Source organism: Erythrolamprus reginae, chromosome 1 (genome assembly GCF_031021105.1).
Source record: "Erythrolamprus reginae isolate rEryReg1 chromosome 1, rEryReg1.hap1, whole genome shotgun sequence".
NCBI classification, from domain to species: domain Eukaryota; kingdom Metazoa; phylum Chordata; class Lepidosauria; order Squamata; family Dipsadidae; genus Erythrolamprus; species Erythrolamprus reginae.
Window position 1 is genome coordinate 47,660,458 of NC_091950.1, and position 27,585 is coordinate 47,688,042.

The 27,585-nt window shown below is 39.0% G+C and overlaps 1 protein-coding gene across 3 annotated transcripts in view; it reads right to left on the reverse strand.

Moving 5' to 3' along the window:
* ASPG (asparaginase) overlaps positions 1-27,585 on the reverse strand; it is a 124,898-nt gene that overhangs the window by 77,406 nt on the left and 19,907 nt on the right. For all 3 annotated transcript variants that reach the window (XM_070751505.1, XM_070751491.1, XM_070751498.1), the window contains exons 4-6: positions 21,919-22,044; positions 20,191-20,274; positions 16,690-16,816 (exon numbers count right to left, since the gene is read on the reverse strand). In XM_070751505.1, the coding sequence (XP_070607606.1) occupies positions 16,690-16,816; positions 20,191-20,274; positions 21,919-22,044 (337 nt within the window). The remainder of the gene's footprint in view (positions 1-16,689; positions 16,817-20,190; positions 20,275-21,918; positions 22,045-27,585) is intronic.

Below are 27,585 nucleotides of genomic sequence, written 5' to 3' on the forward strand. Positions count from 1 at the left end.
TGTTCTTGTGTTCACTTTCCTATTAAAAACACTTCCCTCCTGGACCTTATTTAACCCTTTAATATATTTAAACGTTTCGATCATGTCCCCCCTTTTCCTTCTGTCCTCCAGACTATACAGATTGAGTTCATTAAGTCTTTCCTAATACGTTTTATGCTTAAGACCTTCCACCATTCTTGTAGCCCGTCTTTGGACCCGTTCAATTTTGTCAATATGTTTTTGTAGGTGAGGTCTCCAGAACTGAACACAGTATTCCAAATGTGGTCTCACCAGCATTCTATATAGTGGGATCATAATCTCCCTCTTCCTGCTTGTTCCTCTTCCTAGAAGCTGCTGGCATGACATCTTCCTAGAAGCTGCTGGCATGAAGGACGCCGACAGCGACAGAAAGAGAGCCATCTTCCTGAATTATTGCGGCTCAGAGATATACAATCTCGGCCAGACTTTGACAGATCCGCTGCCGGCAAACTCCGTGACTTGGGACGCCTTGAAAACCAAGCTCGCCACCCACTTCAAACCCACCAAGCCGGCCATCGTGTTCCGGCATCAATTCTCAAGAATGAGCGAGCTCGACACCGAATCGATTAACCAATTTGCGACCCGTCTTCACACTGTGTTGTCAAAGTGTAAATTTGACAACCCAGAAGCCCGGACTCATCGACGCCTTGATTTTCAGCATGAGAAACGCAGCCGTCAGAAATAAGCTCCTGACAGAAGACGAGCCTTCCCTACAAACCGTAATCAAGACAGCTCAAACAGCGGAAATCTCCAAAGCTGCCGCCAAAGAACTCAAGCAAAACGACAAGAAGGAAGTCGTCGCAAAGATCGACTCTCAACCTTCCCCAGCCGAGTCATCAGAAGACCACAGTCTACCGGCTACCACCGAAGACAACTGTTTCCTGCTCAAACATGACAGCTCACGGCCACCGAGACAACCTCGCCCCATCTTCCCCTGCTCCGGCTGACGAGGAAACCATCCGCGCCTGAAATGCCCTTTCCGAGACTCTGTTTGCCGCCGCTGCGACCGTCGGGGGCACATCGCAGAAGCCTGCAGAGCCCCCTTGCCAGAGGACTCCTTCTCCGCACAGCGCTCTCCTCGTTTCCAGGGTCAACCAGGCCAACCACTCGACAACCGCAATCATCGTTTTTCTGGCCGCAGAAACAACACAAACACCAATCGAGACTACGCACGAGGTAACTTTGACTATTCAATTAACAGCACGGTAACAAAAAACGCGAGCAAAATTGTGATTTCGCTGCTACTTAACAAAAAACCGTGCCAGATGGAACTAGACACTGGTTCTAGATTTACCATAATGCCTTGGGAAAAACTAAAATTATATATGCCTCACCTTACCCAAGCTGCTTTAAAGCCAACTACTCTGGTAATTAAGGATTTTCAAGGAGGAATTATTCCTTTGTTAGGAAAAATTGATGTACCTATACTGTTTAAGAATGTTAACTGTATGTTATCTTTAATTGTGGTATCAGGAGCTAGGCACTCCCTTTTGGGGTTACAGTGGATGGCTCCCCTTGGGATTGTAATCACGGGTATTCACAATGTGGAGGAACAAGGTATTCCTAACTTTCTGCAAGAATTTCTGATGTATTTAGCTCTACCTTGGGGTCTTACAATGGGCCACCTATATCTTTTTCTTTAGACCCTAAAGTTCCACCCGTTCGTCTTAAACCTCGTAGGGTTCCCCTGCCTCTACTTCCCAAGCTAGACCAACAGCTTGATAAATTAATTGGACAGGACATCTTGGTCCCCGTTGACCAGGCACCTTGGGAAACCCCCATAGTTACCCCCTTAAAACCTGATGGCTCACTAAGGGTTTGCGCTGACTACAAGTCAACGCTGAATAAGGCCTTACAACACCATCCTTACCCCATTCCAGTTGTGCAACAATTGTTTCATTCCCTGGGGGAAGGGAAGGTATTTGCTAAAATCGATTTAGCCCAGGCTTATCAGCAGTTACCTGTCGATGAGCCAACCGCCCTCGCGCAAACAATAGTCACACACAGAGGTGCATTCAAATGCACAAGATTGCAGTTCGGGGTGAGCGTAGCCCCTGGAATCTTCCAGAGTCTAATGGAGAGGCTATTAGCAGGAATAAAAGGCGCAATTCCATACTTTGACGACATCTTAATTTCAGGGGAATGTCAACTACAATTAAACCAGAGGATTAGGGAGGTTTTAAAATGACTACAGAAAAAGGGCCTTAGAATCAAGGCTGATAAATGCGTATGGGGTACCCATAGTGTGGAGTTTTTAGGATATAGGATTGATGGAGACGGCATCCATCCAACACCAGACAAAATTAGGGCCATTAGAGAAGCCCCAGAGCCCCAGAACAAAACTGTGTTACAGGCATTTTGGGGCCTTCTAAATTTCTATTCTGTTTTCTTAAAACAGAAAGCAACGGCAGCCGAGCCTCTCCACAAATTGCTACAGAAGGGAACACCTTGGACCTGGGGGAAAACTGAGCGCGAAGCTTTTGCACAAATAAAAAACCTTTTAACATCAAAAAGTGTAGTGGTCCAATATAGCACCTTGCTACCAGTAAGGTTAACATGCGATGCCTCACCGTATGGGGTAGGCGCTGTTTTGGCACATGTATTGCCAAATGACACAGAAGCTCCAATAACTTATTTTTCTAGAACATTGTCCAGCACAGAACGAAATTATAGCCAATTGGACAAGGAGGCATTAGCCCTAGTAGCTGGGGTTAAGAAATTCCACAATTATATTTTTGGTCGCAAATTTGAGTTAATAACAGACCATAAACCATTGTTAGGATTTTTAGCACCAAATAAACCCACACCTCCTTTTATGTCACCACGCTTAATTAGGTGGGCTATATTTTTAGCAGGTTACAATTATGAGCTTAAACATAAAGGAGGAAAAGAAATTAACCATGCAGATGGTCTAAGTAGATGTCCCATGACCTTAGCAGTAGAAGATCCAGCCCCAGCTGCAGATGTATTAATTTTAGAATTAGAAGAGAACCAAACAACAACTGCTAAAGAAGTAGCTGAGCACACAAGACAAGATCCAATTTTACAGAAAGTGGTTAACTATGTATTAAAGGGATGGCCTAACGAGAACCTGGGAGATGATTTGAAAGAATTTAAGAACAAATGATTAGAACTGTCTTATTTAAAAGGATGCCTTTTATGGGGAGATAGCGTCATAATTATTATTATTATTATTATTTATTAGATTTGTATGCCGCCCCTCTCCGCAGACTCAGGGCGGCTCACAACAATAACAAGAACAATGTAAAAAACAAATCTAATAATTTAAAAAAAACACTAAAAACCCCACTATTAAAAGCAAACACACACACAAACATTCCATGTATAAACTGTATAGGCCCGGGGGAGATGTGTCAGTTCCCCCATGCCTGACGGCAGAGATGGGTCTTAAGAACTTTACGAAAGGCAAGGAGGGTGGGGGCAGTTCTAATCTCCGGGGGGAGCTGGTTCCAGAGGGTCGGGGCCACCACAGAGAAGGCTCTTCTCCTGGATCCCGCTAAACGACATTGTTTTGTCGACGGGACCTGGAGAAGGCCAACTCTGTGGGACCTAACCGGTCACTGGGATTCGTGCGGCAGAAGGCGGTCCCGGAGGTATAATCCCTTCTAGCTTAAAGAACAAAGTCTTAACATTATTGCATGTGGGGCACCCTGGTATTGTGAGAATGAAGAGCTTGGCCAGAGGACATTTATGGTGGCCAGGGCTTGATGCAGAAATTGAAAAATGAGTAGCCACTTGTGATCCATGTCAGGAGTCCAGGCCAAACTCCCCCAGAACCACACCAGTGGAATGGGAACAACCAAAGGGACCATGGTCAAGAATTCATATTGATTTTGAAGCCCAATTGGATCACAATATTTCTTAGTAGTTGTGGATGCATATTCCAAATGGGTGGAAATTATTGCCATGAGCAACATCACCACTAGTGCCACCATTAAGGCCCTGCACCGTCTTTTTGCCACACATGGCTGTCCTGACATATTGGTGTCAGATAATGGTCCCCAATTAACAGCCAGGCAAATGGAACTGTTTTTGGATCAGTTAGGTATTAGGCACGCCCTCATCTCACCTTACTCCCCTTGGGCTAACGGATTGGCAGAGAGGTACGTGCATGTGGCCAAGGAAGCCTCATGCAGGTCAGGTCCAGGGGAAGTTCAAGAACACCTTGACCAATTTTTATTGACTCAGCACATCACCCCAAATGCTACCACTCAAAAAAATCCTGCTGAGCTTTTGATGGGGAGAAAACTGAGATCCCCAATAGATAGACTCCATCCTATGTATTGTGAAAACAAGAGTAATGGTGTAAATCCAGAAAGAAATATGTATTTGGGTCAGAATATATTTGCAAAGAACTTTGATGGTGGACTCAATTGGCTAAAAGGGACAATTATACAACAAACCGCGCCAAAGACTTACTATGTACGTTTAAACGATGTCCGAGTGTGGAAAAGGTACATCGACCATCTACGAAGGCGCCAGGAGTCCACACCTGTACCAAACGGCGAAACGACCCAAAACTCTAATTTGGATTATTCACCCTCACTTCCCACAGAAGACGCCAACGGACGGACTTTGCAACAAAATTTAATGGACATGCAAATATACTCACCGATTCCACGATCTTCCAGCGATGTCGAGCCAGCATCCTCGGAGGTCGGCGTTGTGCCCGCGGACTCGATACTGGGGGCCTTCTCGCAGTCACGGCCCTGGACTTCCAGTGGAGACACGGGCGAGCCGACCTCCACTTCGGCCGATTGCCAAGACTCGAATGATCTGCACAGGTCCGAAAGGACTGCACGCAGACCAAGCCGATTGGATGATTTTGTCACCTGGCTTTCTGTGTAAAAATGGTTTTTTTTTCTGAACTAAGGAGGGAGGGGTGTTGAGTATGTATAACTCAATGTAAATAGTTGAATTTTGTTAGATGTTTCTGATTGGTTAAGACGCTGACAGTTGGGTTTCGGCGGGAAGCCTAAAAGTATAAAAGGAGCGTCTGGCGCTGTGTAAAAGCCAGACGCGTTCCTAGCTGAAGTCACTTGTCAACTAGAGCTGTCAATAAAGGAACCGTTAAAACCCGAGCTGGCTCAGACTCTTCACTTTCTTTCTCAGAAGATGTGAAAAAGAATTATTGCCATGTTGAATGTGTCTGATTTAGTGTTAGAAACTGTATTTAATACTTTGGAATAATCAGAAACACCATTTTTGAGATGATATACATTTGCCGTATTCACTTTGAATGAAAATACACAAGATGACAAGATGAAAATACACAATTGGGAGAAGCATAGCAATGATTTTTTTTGCAACTCTTTCTTTTTTTTGTAACCAATTACCATTTCATTCATTCATTCATTTGCTGAATTTATAACCCATCTTAACTCAGGAACAAATTTCAAAGGGGGTCTCATAACTTTTTCCTTACAGTAAATTTGTGAGGCAGGCTGTTTTGACAATGAATATAATTTCTTAGTAAATTCAGTGGTTGAATGGCAACTTACAATTCAGCTCTCCATCTAGTTGCAATACTATAATCTCTACTTTGCATTGGATTCCTTGCAGTACAAAACAGAGAGGGTGATTATACCAGCAATAACTATTGTTTTAATTCACAGAATGGGGCATCTCACTTCAAGACATCTCCCACCCTCAAATCATGCCTCTAAATCTTTGTGACAATCTACAGTAAACATAATTTTCTTTGAATGGAGAAACAAACCACAGCATATATTCTAGCAATGGTAGCTCTACTAACAAGCACCTGTGGGAATAGGAAAACAAATCTATCTTTATTTTGGAACCAATTTCAATTGGATTACACTAGTGTTTTTCAATCTTGGCAACTTTAAGATTTATGGAATTCAACTTCCAGAATTTGAGGATTAAACATGAAGTTTAAAAGTTTCTGAGCTTGGGAAACACTGGGTTGCACTCTTAATTATGATTAAGCCCTGCTTATGTTCATTTCAAGTCACAGTTAAATATACATACTATATATAGCCTCTGAGTAAAAACAATTCCATGAATGGGCAGCCAGATCTACTACATATATCATTTATGCCTCAGAGTAGCATTGTGGATGAGTCATAGTCCTGAATATTTATTGAGAAGACAAAGTCATTCTTCCCCAGCTCTCCATCAAGACCAACTCAGAACTAGGTAAAACTTTGAAGGACATAGTGGGTCCCTAGTACTTATGTAGTTTAGTCATCATCATCATCAAATACCAATAAAGATAAATTTATTTTAAAGGTGACAAGTTCAATTAAACTTATTTAAGGGTCCCTCCCCCCCAATTTCCTGGCTCCTTTACTAAATTGTTTTCCACAGGGAACATCATTAGCATCTAATGATTCTAGATTTGCCAAGATTATCTGCAAGGAAACCAAGAATAGAGTTGATATAAATCATATATTATATCATAAATCAGAGGTGCACCGCTTATCTAAAAGTATAAGATTGACTATTTTTGAGCTCTGTTTGACAGGAAGAAACCATACTTCTTGTATGTTCAAATAAGCACTTTGATGATAGGACATGAAACGATGTAAAAACTGGCTGTGAAGCTATTTAGCTGAGATGTAACCATTGCTAAAACACAGTTTATCATACATGATTCCTTGTCACTTGTTGCTGGAGATTTGCTCTGCCATCCTGAATTTAAACAAGTTAGTCAAGAGATGGGTGAGCTGTTTTGCAACCAAGTGCCACATTTTCTGATTATTGTTGTTGTTAAGATCATAAAAAATGGGGCCAGTAATGTCATAAAGCCACCAGAGTAAATATATGAAAATGTCTCAACCATTTGGCATTGGTTTGAAAAATGTACAGAGCAAAAATAAAACAAGCTTAAGATAACACTTTTTTTCTTTTTAAAAAAATTATCATTTTTTTTAAAGTTTGGGGTCAAGGAATAAAATTACTTAAGCAATTGCCCTGAGGGGGTGACGGTGGAACAATATACTTTCCATAGAAAAATTCTCACCTGTCCATTTGTTAATAAAATGTTTTCAACTTTTTTTTCCAGCACAACACTGTAGAATTTCCAAATTGTACCAGCAACCTGCTCTGACTTCAATAATCCAAGAGTGATTGTATTTCATTCAGTAAAAACAGTCCTTCACAGCAAATAAATTGAATACAAATCTTACAGCCGGGCTCAAAAGAAGCAAGGATAGAAACCGTTCCTACCTAAGACTCCAAAAAGCTATTAATAACCACATTAATAGTGTTGAATGTTTTAATATTCTAACTTTGTATAAGCAATCAGATTTTAGCTTATGGATGTTAGGGTTTACAGTAGGGGTTAAATTCAGCAGGTTCTGGCAGGTTCTGGAGAATCAATAGTGGAAAATTTGAGTAGTTCAGAGAACAGGCAAATGCCACCCCTGGCTGGCCTCAAAGTGGGGTGGGAATGGGGATTTTGCGGTATCCTTCCCCTGCCATGTCTACCAAGCCACGCCCATAGAATCGGTAGGGAAAATTTTTGAATTTTACCCCTGGTTTACACATAGGTAAACTTTCAGCAACAGGCAAAGTCAAACTGATAAAATTAAATGCACAACTTGATTCGTTATTTTCAAGGTTTTTAGTGGTATGCTAAGAATCATGGATATATAACTAATCATGGATATATAACTAATGCAGAAGTAAACTGTCTCCTGATTGAGATGGGACATTAATCATACAATCCAGAATCTTCCTGTCCAGGAAATCAATGTTCTCAGAACCAGAACTCAGACAAACTATAAAATTCCTAGATTTGTTCTACACCTTCTACTATGAGAATGACCAAGCTGTTTCTTCTAGTAGTTGTTGCCAATGCTTGGATATAAACAAGAGATATTAGTTGACACCAAGACACTTTTTCATTAGCAAAAGATATATTTGGAAACAGGAAAAAATCATTCCTTAATGTCTATGAAGACTCTAAATCATCCATGTCATGATTTTCTCAAAGATGCTTTTTCAAAAGGCAACTGGGCTTTCTTGATTTTTTGTCTTGGTTGAAAACATTTCGCCTTTCATCCAAGGAGCTTCTTCATTTCATGATTCCTTACTTCAATCTAAACTATAACACTTAGATATCTGAGTCCATTCAAAGTTGCAGTGTTTGATACCTAAAACACTAGAATAAGAGCTGGGTAAGTATTCTCATTAAGAATGATCAATGTGCTTATTATATCTCATGAGTCTGTTTCAGAATTGGAAGAAGCATTATTGAGTGATCTAGGCCATAATTGCTTAACTCAGTGACCTGATGGCTAGGGAATGTGACTGTTGTCCAGCACATTAGGGAGGTATCAATTCTGGAAGACTGGACTTGTCACAAGCCCAACTGAGCACTCCAAATAAAACTATAGTAGTGGGCTGGAATGAACATGGTTTCTTCAAGGGCCAACATGACATACACCTACGTGTAGTAATGACATGCAATCTCACATCTTAATTACATTGCATCTGAGATAATGTTATAACATCATGGCATTTCTGCTTTGATTTAGATCTGTGATACAAGCCACTTCATGTTGCATTCAACAAGTGATGAAATGTAGATGTGGACATTAATACTTACACAAGATGTTTGCCTTTTAGCTTTTTCTTCTTGTATTTTTTTCAGTCACCTGAGAACTATTATGTAGTACAATAAGGGATTAGAAAGCTATATCAAGCCCGTAGAGTTTGGGGAATATTTTCCATCAAGAATATGCTTCTTCCTTAAATCAGCTACCATCATTTGGAGTAAATGAACTGCAGAAAAAACAATTGCTGCCAACCTGCCTTCCATTGAGGACCTGTATACTGCAAGAGTCAAAAAGAGGGCAATGAAAATATTTACTGACCCCTCGCATCCTGGATATAAACTGTTTCAACTCCTACCATCAAAATGTTGCTAAAGAGCACTGCACACCAAGACAACTAGACACAAGAACAGTTTTTTCCCGAACGCCATCACTCTAATAAACAAATAATTCTCTCAACACTGTCAAACTTTTTACTAAGTCTGTACTTCTATTTCTACTGTTTTTCTTATCATTCCTATCATCCTTTTCCTCCTACTTAGGACTGTATGACTATAACTTGTTGCTTGTATCCTAAGATTTTTATTAATATTGATGTATTTTATTTATTTATTTATTTATTTATTTATTTGCTCTTCTTCTTTTTTTTTGCCACCCTTTTCCTTAGACTCAGGGCGGCTTACAACATATTAGCAATAACACTTTTTAACAGAGCCAGCCTATTCCCCCCACAATCCGGGTCCTCATTTTACCCACCTCGGAAGGATGGAAGGCTCATTGTTTCTTCATTGCTTATTTGACCCCTATGACAATCATTAAGTCATAGAACCACATGACTCTTGACAAATGTGTCTTTTTCTTTTATGTACGCTGAGAGCATATGCACCAAGACAAATTTCTTGTGTGTCCAATGACACTGGGTCAATAAAGAATCCAATCCAATAAATTCCAAATAAAGGATGGCCTACCAACAGAATCATGCTTAATACTCCAGATGTTAAAATGAACTTAAAATATTATTAAACATATATGCAATCACTCTGAAAACATTGTGATGCTCTCAACATCAGTTGAACTGACCTATCAGGTTTCCATGTCCACAGCCATTCTTAGAGCTTCATAGATGTTACTACCTTAAATGGTAGTAAATATACTATTGTAGTATACTATTGGCAGCCAAAGAAGTGCTTGAAGAGATGGAGTAAATTTCAGCCATATTCTTAGTCCACATACTACCTTGGTTGCCATATATAAGATGGAGCTGAACATAGAGTACACTGCAACAATCTATTTAAAAGATTGCTAGTGCATGTACTACTGATGTATAGCTATCTATACTCAGAAATAAATAAAGTTGGGTAGAGCATGCTGAACACGGTGGTCACTGGGCCCCCAGGGAAAATTAGGCTTGAAAAAGGTTTTTATAAGAGAATATCATATTCTATTGGGTTTAAAACCAATTCTTAAAAATAAGAACTATTTAGCCAGAGAATTTCACCCTCATTCTATCAGTTTTGATCCATTCCATCACACACCAATACTACTGCTGGTTCTTTTGGGAGAGACTGGCTGACTATTATATATTTACTGATGAAATGTCACTGCAAATGTCTTCTAGAATGACTTCTACTAGCAGCTTCATATAGATATTCAAGAATACCAGGCAAGATGAACTTTGTGGAAGTACACACCACAACCGTTTACAAGTCTTTACAAAAGTCACCCCATCACCAACCCTTTTGGAAATGACACAACAGCTAAGAATGGAACCACTATGAAACAATCCCTCCAATTTTCAGCTCACAGAGATGCCTCAATATGATTTTACATCAACAGCATCAAAAACTGTTAAATAGAAGAATCCACAGAACAATACTGCCTTATTTCTATATAAGGTGAATTACCAAAGTAACCAAGCTACTTTCTGTGCTGATCTGTGATGAATCCAGAAAAATCAGTAAATCTATCATTACCCACCCACCCCAAAAAGGAATGTTGACAGCAGATATTTCTGGATCCTCTTCAAAAAGGGTCAGATCACTGATATCTTCAAATCTGTTGTCATCTTTCCTTCCATTAATATGATATCCATTACAGTGTTCCCTCGATTTTCGCAGGTTCGAACTTCGTGGATAGCCTATACCACGGTTTTTCAAAAAATATTAATTAAAAAATATTTCGCTGTTTTTTTCCTGTACCACGGTTTTTCCCACCCAATGACTTCATATGTCATCGCCAAACTAATAATTTTTGCAAATAAATAACAAAAAAAATAATTATTGTTAATAAATAATTATGTTTATAAATATCAGGATCACTAAGTGTCTTATTCAATGGTGAGTACCAGTAATAATGGTGAGTAAATGGTTGTTAAGGGAATGGGAAATGGTAATTTAGGGGTTTAAAGTGTTAAGGGAAGGCTTGGGATACTGTCCATAGCCAAAAATGGTGTATTTACTTCCGCATCTCTACTTCGCGGAAATTCGACTTTTGCGGGCGGTCTCGGAATGCATCCCCCGCGGAAATCGAGGGAACACTGTACTCTCTTAACCCATTCCAACATTCTTAACCAACTTGCTTGTGAGACCCACTAAGAACAAAGATCAAAAGGGCAGATAATCAAGAAAATAAATTGAAGAACTTGTCAATCTCCTCAAGTCTCACAGGTGAAAGTGATTCTGTAATAAATAATCAGATGGTGTGCTGAAAATCTCTCCTAATTTTGGCAGACTTTATAGCAATTTTGCCAATAAAGTGCATGATAAACTCATTGTTCTACTTCTGCCAGCTAGAACTGGAAAAAATGTCACATTCACAATACTGTATTTGGAAAAGTTCAGCTGGGTAATTCAGTGGGACACAGTGAGTTCTTTAATGCCATAATTAGTGCTTTGCCCTCATAAGTACCATAAGTAAGTGCAATTATATTCACATTGAGACTTTTAACTTCTATGCTTCAATTATATCTCCCTCCATTTCATTCCTATATGCTTTTCACTAAACCAAGAAAACTTGTGAATTGTCACTTCTTCTATGATTAAGGTTTCAATAGTGGAGGAGGGATGATATGTTGATCATAAAGCTTTCAGGAACTGCTACAATTTCATAAGTCTTAGGAAGCATGCTAGATCCTCATTCCTGAAGATGGAATGGCAACTGTCTAAATCAGTGTTTTTCAACCAGTGTGCCGTGGCACACTAGTATGCCGCGAGACATGGTCAGGTGTGCCGCGAAGAAGGAAGCTCAGGTTCCGGTCTCGCAACTTTTTGCTGAGAGAGAAAGAGAGAGTGAGAGAGAGAGAGAGAGTGAGAAAGAAGGAAAGCAAGAGAGAAAGAAAGAGAGAGAGAAAGAAAAGAGAGAGAGAAAGCAAGAGAGAGAAAGAAAGCAAGAAAGAGAGAGAAAGAGAGAAAGAAAGCAAGAGAGAGAGAGAGAGAAAAGGAAAGGAAGGGAGAGAGAGAGAAATGAGCAAAAAGGGGAGGAAAAAAGAGAAATGAGAAAATGATTGAGACGGAGAATGAGAGGAAAGAGAAAGAAACAAAAGAGAGAGAGAAGTGACTCTTGATTTAAAGCATATGATAAAGAGCACCCAAAGAATAAGACTGAGAAAAAACCCAGCCCTCACCTGTTTTTGGAAATGGTTCAAGAGTGTGTATACACACACACTCACACACACACACAAGAGGGGGGAGACAGGGATGGAAAAAGAGAGGAGAGTGTCTTAGGGTTTCATTTTGTGTCATTTTGGTTGGTGGTGTGCCCCAGGATTTTGTAAATGTAAAAAATGTGCCGCGGCTCAAAAAAGGTTGAAAATCACTGGTCTAAATCATAAGGAGGAAATGATCCAATCATGGCAAAGAGTAACTTTCCCTCTTTAACAATCATTTCACTTTGCAGCAACTGAAAAGAAAAAAAACTAGATCAACTGCTGTATAGTGTATCTTGCTTCTGATGTATTTTTAATGGCCATGAAGTTCTCAGTTATTCTATTTCCAGAATCACTATCATGGGCAGTAAGATTCGCAAGCACCAAAGATCTAAGATTCTAAGGACCATTTTGGAAAGTACTATGTAATCCATAAGCTGTTGGACTAGTAACAAAGTACTCTGTTTCGCCCTCCCCCAACCCACCAGAAAGTATAGTCACTGGGGAATCTGACTAATGGAGAGGGAATGGATTCACTATAGATGACTGTAATTCTACCACACAATCTATCTTGAGGTTGTACAACATCTCCAGGCAGGCTTATATGGGTTACATTGAAGCCACCTAACTCTCCTATCCTGGTCTCTATAACACAACCAGACCAGCTTGCTGATCCACAAGAAGATCATTGATATAAAATATTTTTATTAAGAACTAATCTGGATTCAGCTACTGAGTCAGGACATGTGTAAACCAGCCGGTTTGACTTTTGGATCTTAGTAACTCAGACCTAAGAACAGCCCTAAGGGTGCTGTATCTTTGGTGTCTGGGAAAAATGTTATAAACCTCCCCCCCCCTTTTTTTTTTTCTTTTTCCTGGCCCACAAGTTGCCCATCCCTTGGCTATTGCAAGAAGACATGAATGCAAGATAAACCAGCAGGTGCACCCTACTAATGATGGCATCCAAAAACACATTTTTAGATTTGGCTGAGTTCCTAATCCTTTAACAGTAGTCTGATGCGCAATAATTAAACATGTATAATAATTAAGCATGTACTGGGATGAAGAAAAAGTGATGGGGGAAAATTTCACTTGCTTCATTTCCTCCCACTCTAGGTGGTGAAGATATATTACCCATCAGGTTACATAATCGAGTTAGGTTGCTTTTGCAGTCCTTGGGAATGTAGACTTGAGAAGCACTTATGTTGGCTCCCTTCCATTATCCAGTATCTGGAAAGACTTTCATTTCAAAACACACAGAACAAGAAGAAGCAGGTCTCTCTATTGAGATCAAACACACAAGATGCTATTGAAGCAGTGAAAAGCCAACACATTATAAGTATGGCCAGCAAGGTTGCATGCAATAAAAGAAACCCTGTCCGAGAGATGAAGAGACCAAACGAATCCACTCATACAGTATTCTAGAAAGCAGTAAAGCTGGATCCAGGCTGCCATACAGGTTTGAATTCTTTCCATTACAGGAGTACAATAGCTTCGAGAAGTGAACCCTCCCTAAGAGGGAGGGAGTGGGGACTCCATCTGCAAAATCAAACCTGAAATGCAACTTTCGGCTAGTTCCAATCTGCTGAGAAGACCTGACACTGTTTGTTCATCCCTTCCCTGCTAGGCTGAAAGTAGCTTAACCTCAATTACATAACTTTGCACGTTCATTCCGATTACAGAGCGGCATCAATGAGCTAGGAAACCACAGACAACCAATAGTGAAAGTTCTTGAACTGGCAAGGCAAGATACGTACAAACAATACAAGACAAAGGCAAGAGAAGACACAAGATCAATACAGCCACCTTTTCCTGGCCAGAACAAAATTATATATACGCTATTACTGAAAATAATTGAAACAAGTGCTTGTAAGCAAAGGTAGCTTAATCCATCCAAAGAATATGTATAAATATTCTTCTATTTATTGGGCAGGGGGGTTCAGAAGTGGCTTGAGCTTTTTAAGCTGAATAGGACTGCCTAGAGCTGGTTGTTAAGAATTCTAGTTTAATGGTTTTAAGTTGATTTTTTAAAATATATGTGGTTAATGAAACAAATATGTAAATTATACAAGAAGCAGGGAACACAATTCGCTACTAAGCTTAATATACACAATTATATATTAAGCAGGGAACACAATTCGCTACTAAGCTGTCCAATGGGTGTGGTTTAAAAAAATCAAGGTGATGGGACACAGTGTTCTACTCAAACCTCTGGTTGTTGTTGTTGTTTTAATGTTATACACATAAAAAAGGGACAGGACTTCACCTCTTTGATTACATCACTGCTATTGACTCACAAATCTTGGTTTTTTATCATCAGCGCTGGGCTCTCCTCTTAGTTCTCTGGAACCAGTACTCACTTGGCGGCCTGAGTCACTGGAACGGGCAGTGACCCATGCCTCCAATGCCCATGAACCTGCTCTCTTGGTAGCGCCATATGTGACACCATTTTGTTTTTTGCTTCTGCGCACATGAAAAAAACTGGTTTTTGCTTCTGCACATGTGCAAAAGCTGGGGTTTAGCACTGCACATGCATCCATGCGTCCCTGCAATGTGTCAGGAAACGAAATGTAGCAAGGCAAGCCAGAACCCATCATGCTAGGAAAGGTAGTATTCCCTATGGCAGCTGAACATTAAATGTTTTCTGTAAGGTCATCCAGACAGTAGATCCAGTAGATCTATGTAGGAAAGCTAGCATCTCTCACAGGTGGATGCCCAGCTTCTGCCAAAAGACCACAATTCCAACAAAGAATATCTAATAAGTGGGATTGAAATTTGCACTTATATTTGGCATATTGAATATAGGATTAGTTCTGGCTCTGGGAATCTCAATAGTCTACTTACTGCGAAAGTTATCTTTTTCTGCCTTAATGAAATCTCTGCCAACTATCTAAACAAGTGGCAGCATTTGGATGCCCTTGCTTGGTTGGGCTCCCAAGCAGAATTCTACTGATGGCATTTGGATTGGATGCCTCCAGGGACTACCAGAGTTGTAGATTCAATTGGGAAGTGAAGAAGTCATCCTAGAAGAAAGTGGTGGCAAACTACGTACTTTGTATTGCTGCCAAGAAAACTAGATGGATATTTCTGTGAAGCTACCAGAAGCAAAATAAGTCAATGGAGGCTCTTACTTAAGATACATGATATGGATGTAGCATTTCACAAAGTCATATTTATTCTAAACCTGTCTCATTTGCTTCATATATGCTTAAATTCAAGTAAAGGTAACAGACCATAATGGCTGAGTTATAACCATAAGCCAAACTGAACAAGTCATTTTCATTTCATTCATTTCATTTATTCGATTTGTATGCCACCCCTCTCCGGAGACTCGGAGCGGCTCACAACACAAAACATGATACAAGTCCAACAATAAAAAAGCAAGAATTGATTTAGTCCAATATGTGGAATTGATACGTTTGTCCATTCTCTAGGTGAATCTTTAGCACTAATTTAAAATCAAGACGCAATTTTGCCAGGAGAAATGTTTATCCTTCCATTGGAGATTTAATTTATAAATACTCACTGCTAGGTTTAAGCACTTCGGTTATAAAACCTTTTAATGCGATATGTAAATGTAAATTTCATGCATGTCACTTTATGTGTCTGGGATAAACATAGATCCATCCTAAGATAAAATACAAAAAATAGTATAAGGGCAGACTAGATGGATCATGAGGTCTTTTTCTGCCGTCAGTCTTCTATGTTTCTATGGTCTGCCTAATCCTATTCCTTAGCTGAGGAAGGACCATGGCATCAAGGAGGAATTATAAAATATCTCTTCAACAAGAACTGCTTGTAAACCCTGTTATTGAGGCATGCAGAGATGAATTCAGTTTGGGTTTATGCAACTTTAACTGAAGTTGAATTCAGTTGTGCTTTTATTCTTCAAGGGCCTTGGGAATATGTTGTGTCCTTTTCTATCCCACTGGAAGTATGTATTTCATCAATAAAAATGAACACTAATCAACCCTTCTCCAGGCTACAAGCAGAACTCACAAGAAACTAAAAACGCTTCTCTCAACAGCCTCACTTGAATTTACTACCTGCCTTCAATTTCTACTTTTATTAACCAGGTATTAGCCGGACATCGCTTTAGGTTTGTTTGTCTGAGTGACTGAAAATGAAATTGAAGGCCACTGAGACAAAATTCCTTGACAACGGCATCTTTTAGTGGGACAACTGGAAAGACAACAAGGAGGAACAATTGGACAAACTGCTGCAATCAGTCGATAGACTATAAACTATGTAAACTAAGTCATTCAAAAGTGACATAAGAAATAGGCTTTGTGTCATTTCTCGTTTGAATAAAGAGAGAATTCAGGTGTTTCCTGTAATACTGACAAACAAATAAACAAACAAACAAAAATGACCTCATAAATAAAAGATAAAGATGCTTGAACAACCTGGACCTATGTGGCAACAATCCAGGAAAGGGTTACAGATTAACTACAGCCTGAAAGCTGAAATCACATCATTGCTTACTTATAATATCAACATCAGTATTTGCAAGCGGAGGCAGGTTAGGTGAGGAAAAGGCATTGAAACTCCCTGCATCCATCTTAGTCACCCGGTTTCCCCTGTACAGTTTATTATCAAAGTACAGGCACACCTACAAGGATGAGAAAAGAAGTATGTCAGTATGCAAACCTTGTAATTAAAAGATCCAGCAGATTAAAACATACACACACATAAAGTTGACTTTTCTTTCTACACAATGAAAACTACTTTAGAGAGAGCTATAAATTTAATTAGGGGTATGTAGGAGGGTTTTTATCTCTGGGCGGCTTTGAAAAGTACTATGTCTCTTTTGGATTTTGACAACAAAATGCAGGTAAACTCCTTGTGAATTTCCTTCCAAGAACAGGTTTGGCAGCTCTCAAGGTTTGTGATGGATCTCTGAAGTTAAAGGCATTTTTAAAGGGGATAGAATGGGCTTTTAATAACGTGCAAAATCCCTCCAGAAGTGTTGATGTTTCTGACAGAGCAGACAAAATTGAGTTATTTAGAAAGGCAAGTAAAAAGTGAGTCTACGTAGATATCAATCAAGTTTATGGGTTCCCCTCTGTGCAGATTGTCACAGCCTATTGGTAGTTATGGCATCACAGATTAATCCCAATTGAAATTCAGAGTGGGGGACCTTTTACTAAGTAATTCCACTCTAGACCAGAGTATCAGACCGAAGCCATTTTATTTGGGATCTTTGGCCTGCCATACTTTATACTACTATGCATTTCCTATTGTGGGAAAATGGGAGGGGGTTTGCATGAGGTTGTTATTAAGTAGCCATAACTAATTCTTTCTAGAAAGCCAAGGTCATCCTTTGTCTCTGCACCTCTGCACCTGCACGGAAGGAGATGGGTGGACTCTGCCAGCATGGCAAATGAAGATTGGACAATGTGATGGATTTGTGGGTATGGGGCAAGGACTTGAACCTTCAACTGGGTGGTGAAATCCAGATAACTTCAGATTCAGGTTTCACCCAGATGTACCAACATGGCTCTATTAATAAATTGGGAGTTTGAGGTATACTTTGACTTTTACTCAATTTTGGATGCTATTTGGACCTCTGACAGTATTCCTGAGGAATACTAAAAGCTGTATACTAGACACATGTGGAAGCTCATAGATTCATCACATCTGATATAATCTATGCATTTTCCTATCATCTTTTATGTAAATAATTGGTAAATTTCAACTCTGATGAAGTTGATTTTTGACATTTATTTTTTGATGGCTCGATATTAAGTAATGTCCCAGGAACATAGAAAGACCTTATAGTAGTAGTAACTTTTGGGGTCTTTTTAAACTCATTGTGAGAATAGGCTGTACTAATAGCGCGAGGCATGGGGGAATTGAAACATTTCCCCCAGGCTTATATAGTTTTATGTATGGTACGCTTGTGTTGTGTGGTTTTATATAATGGGTTCTTTAGATATCTCTTTTTAAATATTAGATTTTTTTACTGTATATTGTTTATCATTGTTGTGAGCCGCCCCGAGTCTACTGAGAGGGGTGGCATACAAGTCCAATAAATTATTATTATTATTATTATTATTATTATTATTATTATACAACCATTAAAATGATTAGGAAATCCAATATTCTTATGTGTATTGCAGGAAACTATGATTTGTAATATTGACTCAGCCGTCCAACCTTCCAAGGTCAGTAAAATGAGGACCCAGTTTATAGGGGGCAATAAGCCCACTCTCTGTAAACCGCTTAGAGCGGGCTGTAAAGCACTGTAAGCGATATATAATAATAATAATTAACAATTTATTAGATTCGTATGCCGCCCCTCTCCGAAGACTTGGGGCGGCTCACAACAATGATGAACAGTATACAGTAAACAAATCTAATATTTAAAAAGAGATATCTAAAAAACCCATTATATAAAACCATACAACATAAGCGTACCATACATAAAACTATATAAGCCTGGGGGAAATGTTTCAATTCCCCCATGCCTGGTGGTATAGGTGGGTTTTAAGCAATTTACGAAAGACAAGGAGGGTTGGGGCAGTTCTAATCTCTGGGGGCCGGGGCCGCTACAGAGAAGGCTCTTCTCCTGGGGCCCGCCAGACGACATTGTTTAGTCGACGGGACCCAGAGAAGACCAACTCTGTGGGACCATATTGGCCGCTGGGATTCGTGCGGCAGAAGGTGGACTCGGAGGTCTAAATGCTATTGCTATTAGAACTCATCAGCTCTAACATTGGAGCAGAATCTGCTTTCTTGTAATTTCTCTAAGTGTTTCTTCTCCTCTGCCAAGACCTGGACAACAGAAGTAGGAATCTCATCCATGGAAAACATAAGCAATTATTTCCATTAGAATTGTCAACCAAGATACTGAAGTGGTGATTACTTTTTGCCTTTTAGGATCAGCTATCAACAGTAAAAGAATCAGCTGTTGAACGCCTTTGCAGAGTAGTGGTACCACTGTATGTGGTCATTAAGAGTGAAGACCAATTTGATGGCACATAATCAATTGCTTCTCATCATTTAAAAAGTCCAGCTCTAAATGAGGTAGCTTAAAAGTTAATTTTTCTTTTTTAGCGGCCATATAGAATGGGTGGCATGGTATCTCAGCAGTTATGAAGCTGAGCTCATTGGTTGGAAAGTTGGCAGTCCAGGTTTGAGACCTGAATGCCTTGTGATAGGATGAGCTCCTGTTCTCACTCCAATTCCTGCCAACCCAGAAATTTGAAAGCATGCAAAATGCGAGTAGATGAATAGGTATCACTTTGGTGGGAAAGTAACAGCACTCCCTGACGTCTTGCTGGTCACATGACCGCAGAAATGACTTCAGACAGTGCTGGCTCAATGGCCTTGCAATCATTTTTCATACTTTTTTGAAAGTATTTTTTGGTTGACCCAATTATACCATCTATTCCACGTCTGGTAGAATTCTGTGTTGTCTTTTTGTTGAATTTCCATTGTCATTTTATTCATTTCAAAGATTTCATAAATTTTATTTATTATGTTTAAAGTTGATGGAATATTACTTAATTTCCAAGTTTGCACAAAGATAATTCTGGCCGCAGATTACATGTATTATTAGGTGTCTATCCTCTTTTGATATTTTTTGTCTGATAATTCCGAGCACATATAGCTCTGGTTTTAGTGGAATTTGGTCTAAAAGATTTTTAATTTTATTCCAAAACTTTTTACTCATTGGGCACATCCACCACGTATGGTAGTAAGTTCCTATTTTCTTTTGACATTTCCAGCATTTTGGTGATATATTTGGATACATTTTGGACTGTCGAGCAAATGCCACCTGTAAAACATTTTCCCTGCTATATTCATCTTTAAAAAAAATTAATTGCCCTTAAATTGTTGCTGTTTGCATGCTTTGATATTATTTTTATAAATCAAAATATTTATGAAACAACCTCCCTACCATCCCAGTCAGGATTTACAATGCAGCCCTTATAGGGAACAAAGAATCTAAAAGAAAAGAAAAAAAAAAGATAAGCAGACCTCAGGAATCACAAACTGTCCCGCAATCAACAGCGCCCCCAACAGGTTGGCTCTGCCATCATTCCTCAGTTCATATATTGGTATCTGGAAAAGAGAAACGATTACCAATTGCCGTTCAAAAAAAGCCATACCCACTCAGCAGCAAGCGAGAACAACTCCAGTCGACATAATAAACAAAGGGAGTGTAAAGCCATGCATAATTTATGAAACATTCTCTTAACGTATGATTTATTAGAACATGGATGCATTTCTTCATCTCAACTATGGCAGATGGTGGAATTTCTCGTTTGGAATGTAAAATACTTTCTCCCACACCTCATGAAATGATCCTTGAATTTTACCGTACTCCTTTTATTGGGGTGGGAGAGAGAATAATTCAAAGTGGAAGTGGGATTCCCACAACTTTCCTCAATAATTAGCCTAATGCAAAAGTTAATGCAAAGGTCAAATTCCCACCAGCAGTTCATGATAATCAGGAACAGTCTTGTGGCAAGGAATTAAATAGAAACAGGTAAATAAATAGAAAACGGTCTACAAAAAGTAAGATATTTTATTTGATCCCCTTTTAATTGTCCGTGCTTCACAATAAACACCATAAAGAGCTAAGATGATTTTTGGTGGCTGGTGAAATGGAAGGGATTCATTATTTCTTTTCAAAATATTGTTCCCTGATAGAAATCTGTTCTGTCGGGCTCTCTGGTAGAATCCTCCCAAAAATTCACAGGTACAAATTTCAGACACACACACGTTTGAAAATTCAAAACAATGTTCTTTATAATGAAAATTCACTTAAACTAAGCCCTCTTTTGGTATAGCAAAGAGCACTCGTCTCCAAACAAACTGGTAATTTATACAAGTCCCTTATCAGTTCTGTGATACTTAGCTTGCAGCTGTGAGGCAATTCACAGTCCTTCTTTCACAAAGTGAAACACACTTTGCTCTGGTTTAGTTTCAAAGCAGGGAAAAATCAGCACACAAAAAGTCAGTCAGTAAAGCAGTCATGAAACACAACTATCAGATAATCCTCCACAATGGTCAAACCCACAGGCTGCTATTTATAGCAGCCTCACTAATTACCACAGCCCCACCCAACCACAGGTGGCCTCATTTTCTTTGATAATACTCTCTCAGTTGTTGCTGCCTATGCATCGCTCTCCGCATGCGTGGCTGTATCATTAACTCTTGTTCCCAATCCAAGGAGGGGCTAGATAATTGATCTCCTTCTGAGCTGTCTGCCACACTCTCCTCCTCCCTGTCACTCATGTCTTCTTGGTCAGAGGAGCCTTCATCTTCAGATTCCCCCGGGGGCAAACCAGGCCTGCAGCATGTGGATGTCTCCCCCACATCCACAGTCTTTGGGGCAGGAGCTGGGCCAGAGCTAACCACAACAGAAATCATCCTTTTAAAACCGTTGCAAACCTCAGCAACAATAATGCCAAGTGTAAGGAGAAACAATTTGAATGAGGAAAAGGGAAAAGATTAAAAAATAAAACGTCAAACTTTCAGCAGTACCGATGTCGCAATCAAACCAGCTGTCTTTCAGGATATTTCCAATTAAAAAAAGAACACCATACAAGGCCATGAATTGTCTCACTTTCCCATTCATTGTATCCTATATGTAAGCAGGGGTGGAAAAACTGTAATGAGTGAGAATTTAAAAACATATCTTCCATGGTCAAAACTTTATTTTTCAACATAAATGTATTGCCTTAACTGAAAATTTCTTACCTGAGATCCTGTCAAGATAACAGTTTTGCCCAGGTTCTCACACATAAAGGACAATGCTGAAGATGTATAAGCCATTGTGTCTGTGCCATGGAGTATCACAAATCCGTCATACTTCTCATAGTTTGCCTGCCAATTTTTTTAAAAAAAGATTGTGCTGAGAGAAACAATCAAAGAAACCTCTCTACTATATTAGACAAAGTAAGCAATATTTAAATAAAGAAACTTTTTTGAGAATTGTAGGGAATAAAATGGTATTTAAGGGTCAAATTGAGGGTGGACAGATTTCATGGCTGATGCATTTATATCAACACAATCAATACCAACCAAGCACAAAAGTTATTAATTTAGAATTAAATAGCAGAAGGCAAGGTAAACCCAAATCAATGTAATTTAGTTTGCTTCCAGTACCACAACAAAAGGAAACTGAGCTCTCATTTATAATAGAGAGGTTCTTTCTGTGTAAATATCAGTCTTCGGAGAGGGGCGGTATACAAATCTAATAAATTGAATTGAATTGTGTAAATATTAGACTTTTTCTGATCTCTAAAAAGCAGGTAGAGAGGAATAAATTGTCTGTCTTAATACACTATTAAAAGGTTATCATGACCAAACATTCCAAAATGGCATCCACTAGATGAATTGGATGTGTTGCCTGGGACCAAAGGAGTCTGTATCAGTTAGAGCAGTGTTTTTCAACCAGTGTGCCGTGGCACACTAGTGTGCCGTGAGACATGGTCAGGTATGCCGTGGGGAAATTAAACATGGGTCCCCAAACTACGGCCCGCGTGCCGGATACGGCCCATGGAGGCCATTTACCCTGCTCGCCGCCAGCCGCCTCCATCCGAACATAAACATTCCCTACACAATCCCTCCAGCTATCAGCGACAGGAAGAGTGGAGGCACAAGGAACGCTCACTGACCAATCACCTTCTAGGATTCATCCCGACCACTAGTGATGAACCAATAGTAGGCCGCCTCTCATCCACACCGAGGAAGGTCCCCGCTCAGGCTGCCACACACTTGTCATTGTTTGGCCACATCGACTAGTTGAAGCTGCTACTCCTCCCCATGGTCCTGATTTCTAATCCTGGTCAGGACTGGAGGTAAATGTTATTTTGGTTTGGCCCCAGGATTTTGTAAATGTAATGTGCCGCAGCTCAAAAAAGGTTGAAAATCAATGAGTTAGAGGATATTCAAGATGGAGGAATGACTGAATGTTGGAGACTTATGATCTGAACTCTCTATCGGATAGGTCTGCCTGTCCATATAGAATAAAGACTTTTTCCCCCCATCCTCCCAGAAATGGATGCTAAAACATAAATTGGAAAATAAAAACAAAGGAAGGATTTGAAAAATCCCAATAGAGGACAGCCCTTGTTGTATATCTGACCAATACAAGATATGCAGTCAATAGTCTTTTATTTCTTTGAGAATGCCTGTCTAGCTTCTAAGAAAAAAACATAATTAATTCTTAAAGAATACAGGCAACATAAAATCTAGTAAGGTTTTTTTTCCCAGTCACTAATTATGACAACATTCAAAGACTTGTTCTTAGGTGTATAAATATTAATGATATGTCCTTAACCAGAGGAAGACTGCTAATTAAGAAAAGCTTAGCAGTAGCTTTAAAACAGGAATGTTAACATATGTAAATGAATCATATGGTCTGATTCCTTGTTCTTGCTTTTACTTTGGGGATTATGCCATTTATGGGAGCAGACTAAGCAAACTGGAGCTATTGTAATAGTGGATGCAGAAGAAATGGCATCCTTAACAGACGCTAAATGCTAATGGAAGACTGCCCTCATCTGTTCAAAAGACAGTACAGAAAATACATAGACAAACACAGACACACAGATTTTTCTGTAAATAAAATTAGAAATTTACATAGTCAAAGAATGAATAGCGTTTTCTATTAGTTCCTGAAAGACGGATGGAATTGGATGTACTTTATCACCCAGATGCTTAATGATAAATTCTAAGGTATCATTTGCCAATCTTAAATAATATAATTAGTGATATCCAGAATCAAATAATTGATTTTTCTGGGCCAGGACTAATTGTCTGACAGGCAATATGCTTCTAAGATTTCAAGCAATGCCTTCTCATCACCTGGCTTATTTTAAATTGGAGATGCCACCTCTATTGCCATTGAACTACGTCATTTGACCTTGCGTAATGTGGAAGACAACATTATTTATATCTAAAAATTTTTTTTCTAAGGTAGAACTGGCAATAATTTTTTGTTTTCATGCCTGAAATAATTACGGTTTTCAATGGAGCAAAGGAAAGTAGATCAAAAGTAGATCAAATTGTAGAAGGCTTTCAAATTAGGATTTCTGCCTTACAATGGGAAATATTAATTTGTTATTTATTTATTCTTTTATCTGTCCAACAACAAGATTATCTGGACAGATAACAAAATTATACAGTCAAAACAGTTAGAAACATTAATATAGCAAGATGGATATAACAAAGTATAATTTTTTTTAAAAATCTTCAATATCTAGCCTGGCATTAATTGCTTAACTTTCTCAGTTTTCCTCTGTTGTAAAATATAAATATTACATGGGATCTTTGAGGTATGCTTTTGTACAGGTTTATAAACTAATTTATTTAATTCAGTAATTGGAATCACACTTCCCAATTAGCCATTAGTTTATTTATATTGGACTTCCTGAATAAACCATCATCAATTGCATTCATACACCACCCAACCTAAAACAAACAACCCACATGGTATAGCATGATGTGTGAACTCACAAGTTTGTAAACATTATAATGTAATAACTGGTCAGGTATCCTCTTGGGTATGATTCTACCTCCAGGTAGAATTTATCAAGAGTAACTATTTTACATTTAGCTCCAATTGGAGTTTACTTATGCTACTCTGCACTATGAAAGAATCAGAATTAACCATCCTTTAAGGCAGGGGTCTCCAGCCTTGGCAACTTTAAGACTTATGGACTTCAACTCCCAGAATTCCTCAGTCAGCAAAGCCAACTAGCTTGGAGTTCCAATGGGGTATGGTACATAAGAAGTGGTTGATGGAATAGAGCAGGGTTGTCAAACTCATTGTTCTCATGTGATGTATTGCAATTTTTCCCCTTCGCTAAACCAGAGGAGGGCCTGGCCAGTGAGTTTGACATTGAATACCCAAACTCCTTCCAGTGAGCACTTTACACCTATTCTCTCCATCCTGCTTAATTTTTATTTTAATTGAATGCTTAAATTTAAGATATTTATTTATTATTTTAATGTCTTATATGGTACTGTATTTTATTAAGTATTTGCAAGCCACCTTGAGTCGCCTTTGATGAGACAGGCAGCATTCAAGTTGGATAGATAAATGGATGGAAGGAAAGGAAAGGAAGGAAGGAAAGGGACTGGCTCCAAGTTACCTAGCTGGCTTTTATGCCCAAGGCAGGACTAGAATTCACCAGTGTCCTGATTTCTAGTCTAGTGCCTTACTCACTACACCATTTATGACCCTAATCATAAATGGTGTAGTGAGTAAGGCACTAGACTAGAAATCAGGACACTGGTGAATAGACTTATTGTATTTATACTGTATAAATGTGTGTGTGTGTATTCTATTGTTTTTTATTGTTTTAAACTTGTTTATCCATACAGGATTGTAAACCACTCAGTGCACAATTTGAGCCGCAGTTAGCTCAAATAACATAAATAAATACCTCGAAGCTTACTTTATTATGGCATCTTACTTTATTATGGCATCTATATATAAAAAAATCAATGACATTTACTAGTCAAACAATAATTTCAAACATGGAAAACATAATCCAATTGTTCACATTGACCATTGTTTCTAGATTTAGCTATTTTCTCTAGCTATTTCTCTAGCTATTTTCCAAACCATCTGAAGGCCAGACAAAGAATAATGGATGGAAACTGAACAAGTAGAAATTCAACCTGAAAATAAGGATAAATTTTCTGACAGTGAGAGCAATCAACCACTGGAAGCTTTCAAGAAGAGACTGGACTGCCATCAGTCAGAAATGGTGTAGGGCAGAGGTCTTCAAACTTGGCGACTTTAAGACTTGTGGACTTCAACTCCCAGAATTCTCCAGCCAGGTATGCTGGCTAGAGAATTCTGGGAGTTGAAGTCCACAAGTCTTAAAGTTGTCAAGTTTGGGGACCCCTGGTGTAGGATTTCCTGCTTGGGCAGGGGATAGGATTAGATGATTTACAAGGTCCCTTCCAACTCTGTTAATCTACTGGAATCTGTTAAAACTGTGGTGGTTTCATGCACCTTCAGCAGGGGTCCAAATGGAGGTTCTCTGTGTCTAGAGAGCATGTTCTTTATCAACAAAGTAGTAGGATATGGCACTCATCATTCCATTGATCTATTTTTAAAATGTCATTGTGTTTCGATAATGCTAGATTGCTCTGTAAATTGCTTATTCTTCTGCAAATTCTCACTGGCATGCCATCTGTAAATTTTGCAGAGCAAAAAGCAGCAATATACTACCATCTTGTGGTCATATGAATTTTAGCAGAAAGGTTTAAAAACCTTCTTTAACATAGTATTATAGAATTATAGAACTGGAAGCCACTACATCAGCTTTCGTTCTCCACAATCCTTTTCCTAGAACAGTGCTCCTTAAAGTGTGATCCCAGAGGTAATATAAGACTCTTTCAAGAGTCCATAAAATCACCATTATTTGCTAGATATTGCAGCTAGAGGTAGTCCTCAACTTACAACAATTCAATGTTACAATGGCACTAAAAAACAACAGAAAATATTTCGAATATGAAAAACTTGGGAAATTATATACATCGTTATCAGACCAATCTAAAAGAGGAGTGGTTTTATATATCAAACAAGAAATACATGTTAATGTTGGAAGTAATAATGAATCTGGACAGGCATTTAAACTAGGTAAAGGGGACAGAGATGTAACTAATGTGGATGATTTCTGTCCCCGACCAATGAGGATAAATCAGTTTCTGGAAGCTTATGAAAAGGGAGCTGTAAATAAAATAGATGCAGTTGTTGATGATAAGGGGCAAACTAATAATGAAAATAATGTTCTTCGGGTAATGTGCACGAATGCTCGAAGCTTGAGCAACAAGCTCTGTGAGTTAATGGCCATAATATCTAGAGATAATTTGGATCTGGTTGCCATAACTGAGACATGGTTTAAGGATTCTAATGAATGGGAAATATCTATACCAGGATATACACTGTATAGGAAGGATAGAATAGAGAGAAGGGGAGGTGGAGTAGCCATTTATGTTAAAGAAAGTCTAAAAACAACACTAATTCAAAATACATGTAAAGATCTGGAGACTCTCTGGATTTGCATGCAAAATAAAGAAGGTTCTGTCATTAGAATTGGGGTGATCTGTAGGCCTCCAGGCATAGTTCCCTCTAACCTGAGCAGTGAGCAATCGCTCACTTAAAAATCATCATCAACTCAGAGTTTCCCAAACCTGCCCAGAAGCCGAGAGGGAAAGAGTGAGAGGGAAGGAGAGAGAGAGGAAGAGAGAGAAACAGATAGAAAAAAGAGAGAGAGGAAAAGAGAAATAAAAAGAATGGGAGTAAGGAAGAGAGAAAGAAAATCAAAATCTAGTTTGAAACTACCTCAACTATTTAAGTGGCATTTTGATATTGATAGAGTTGCCCTATTATGAGCTCACTGT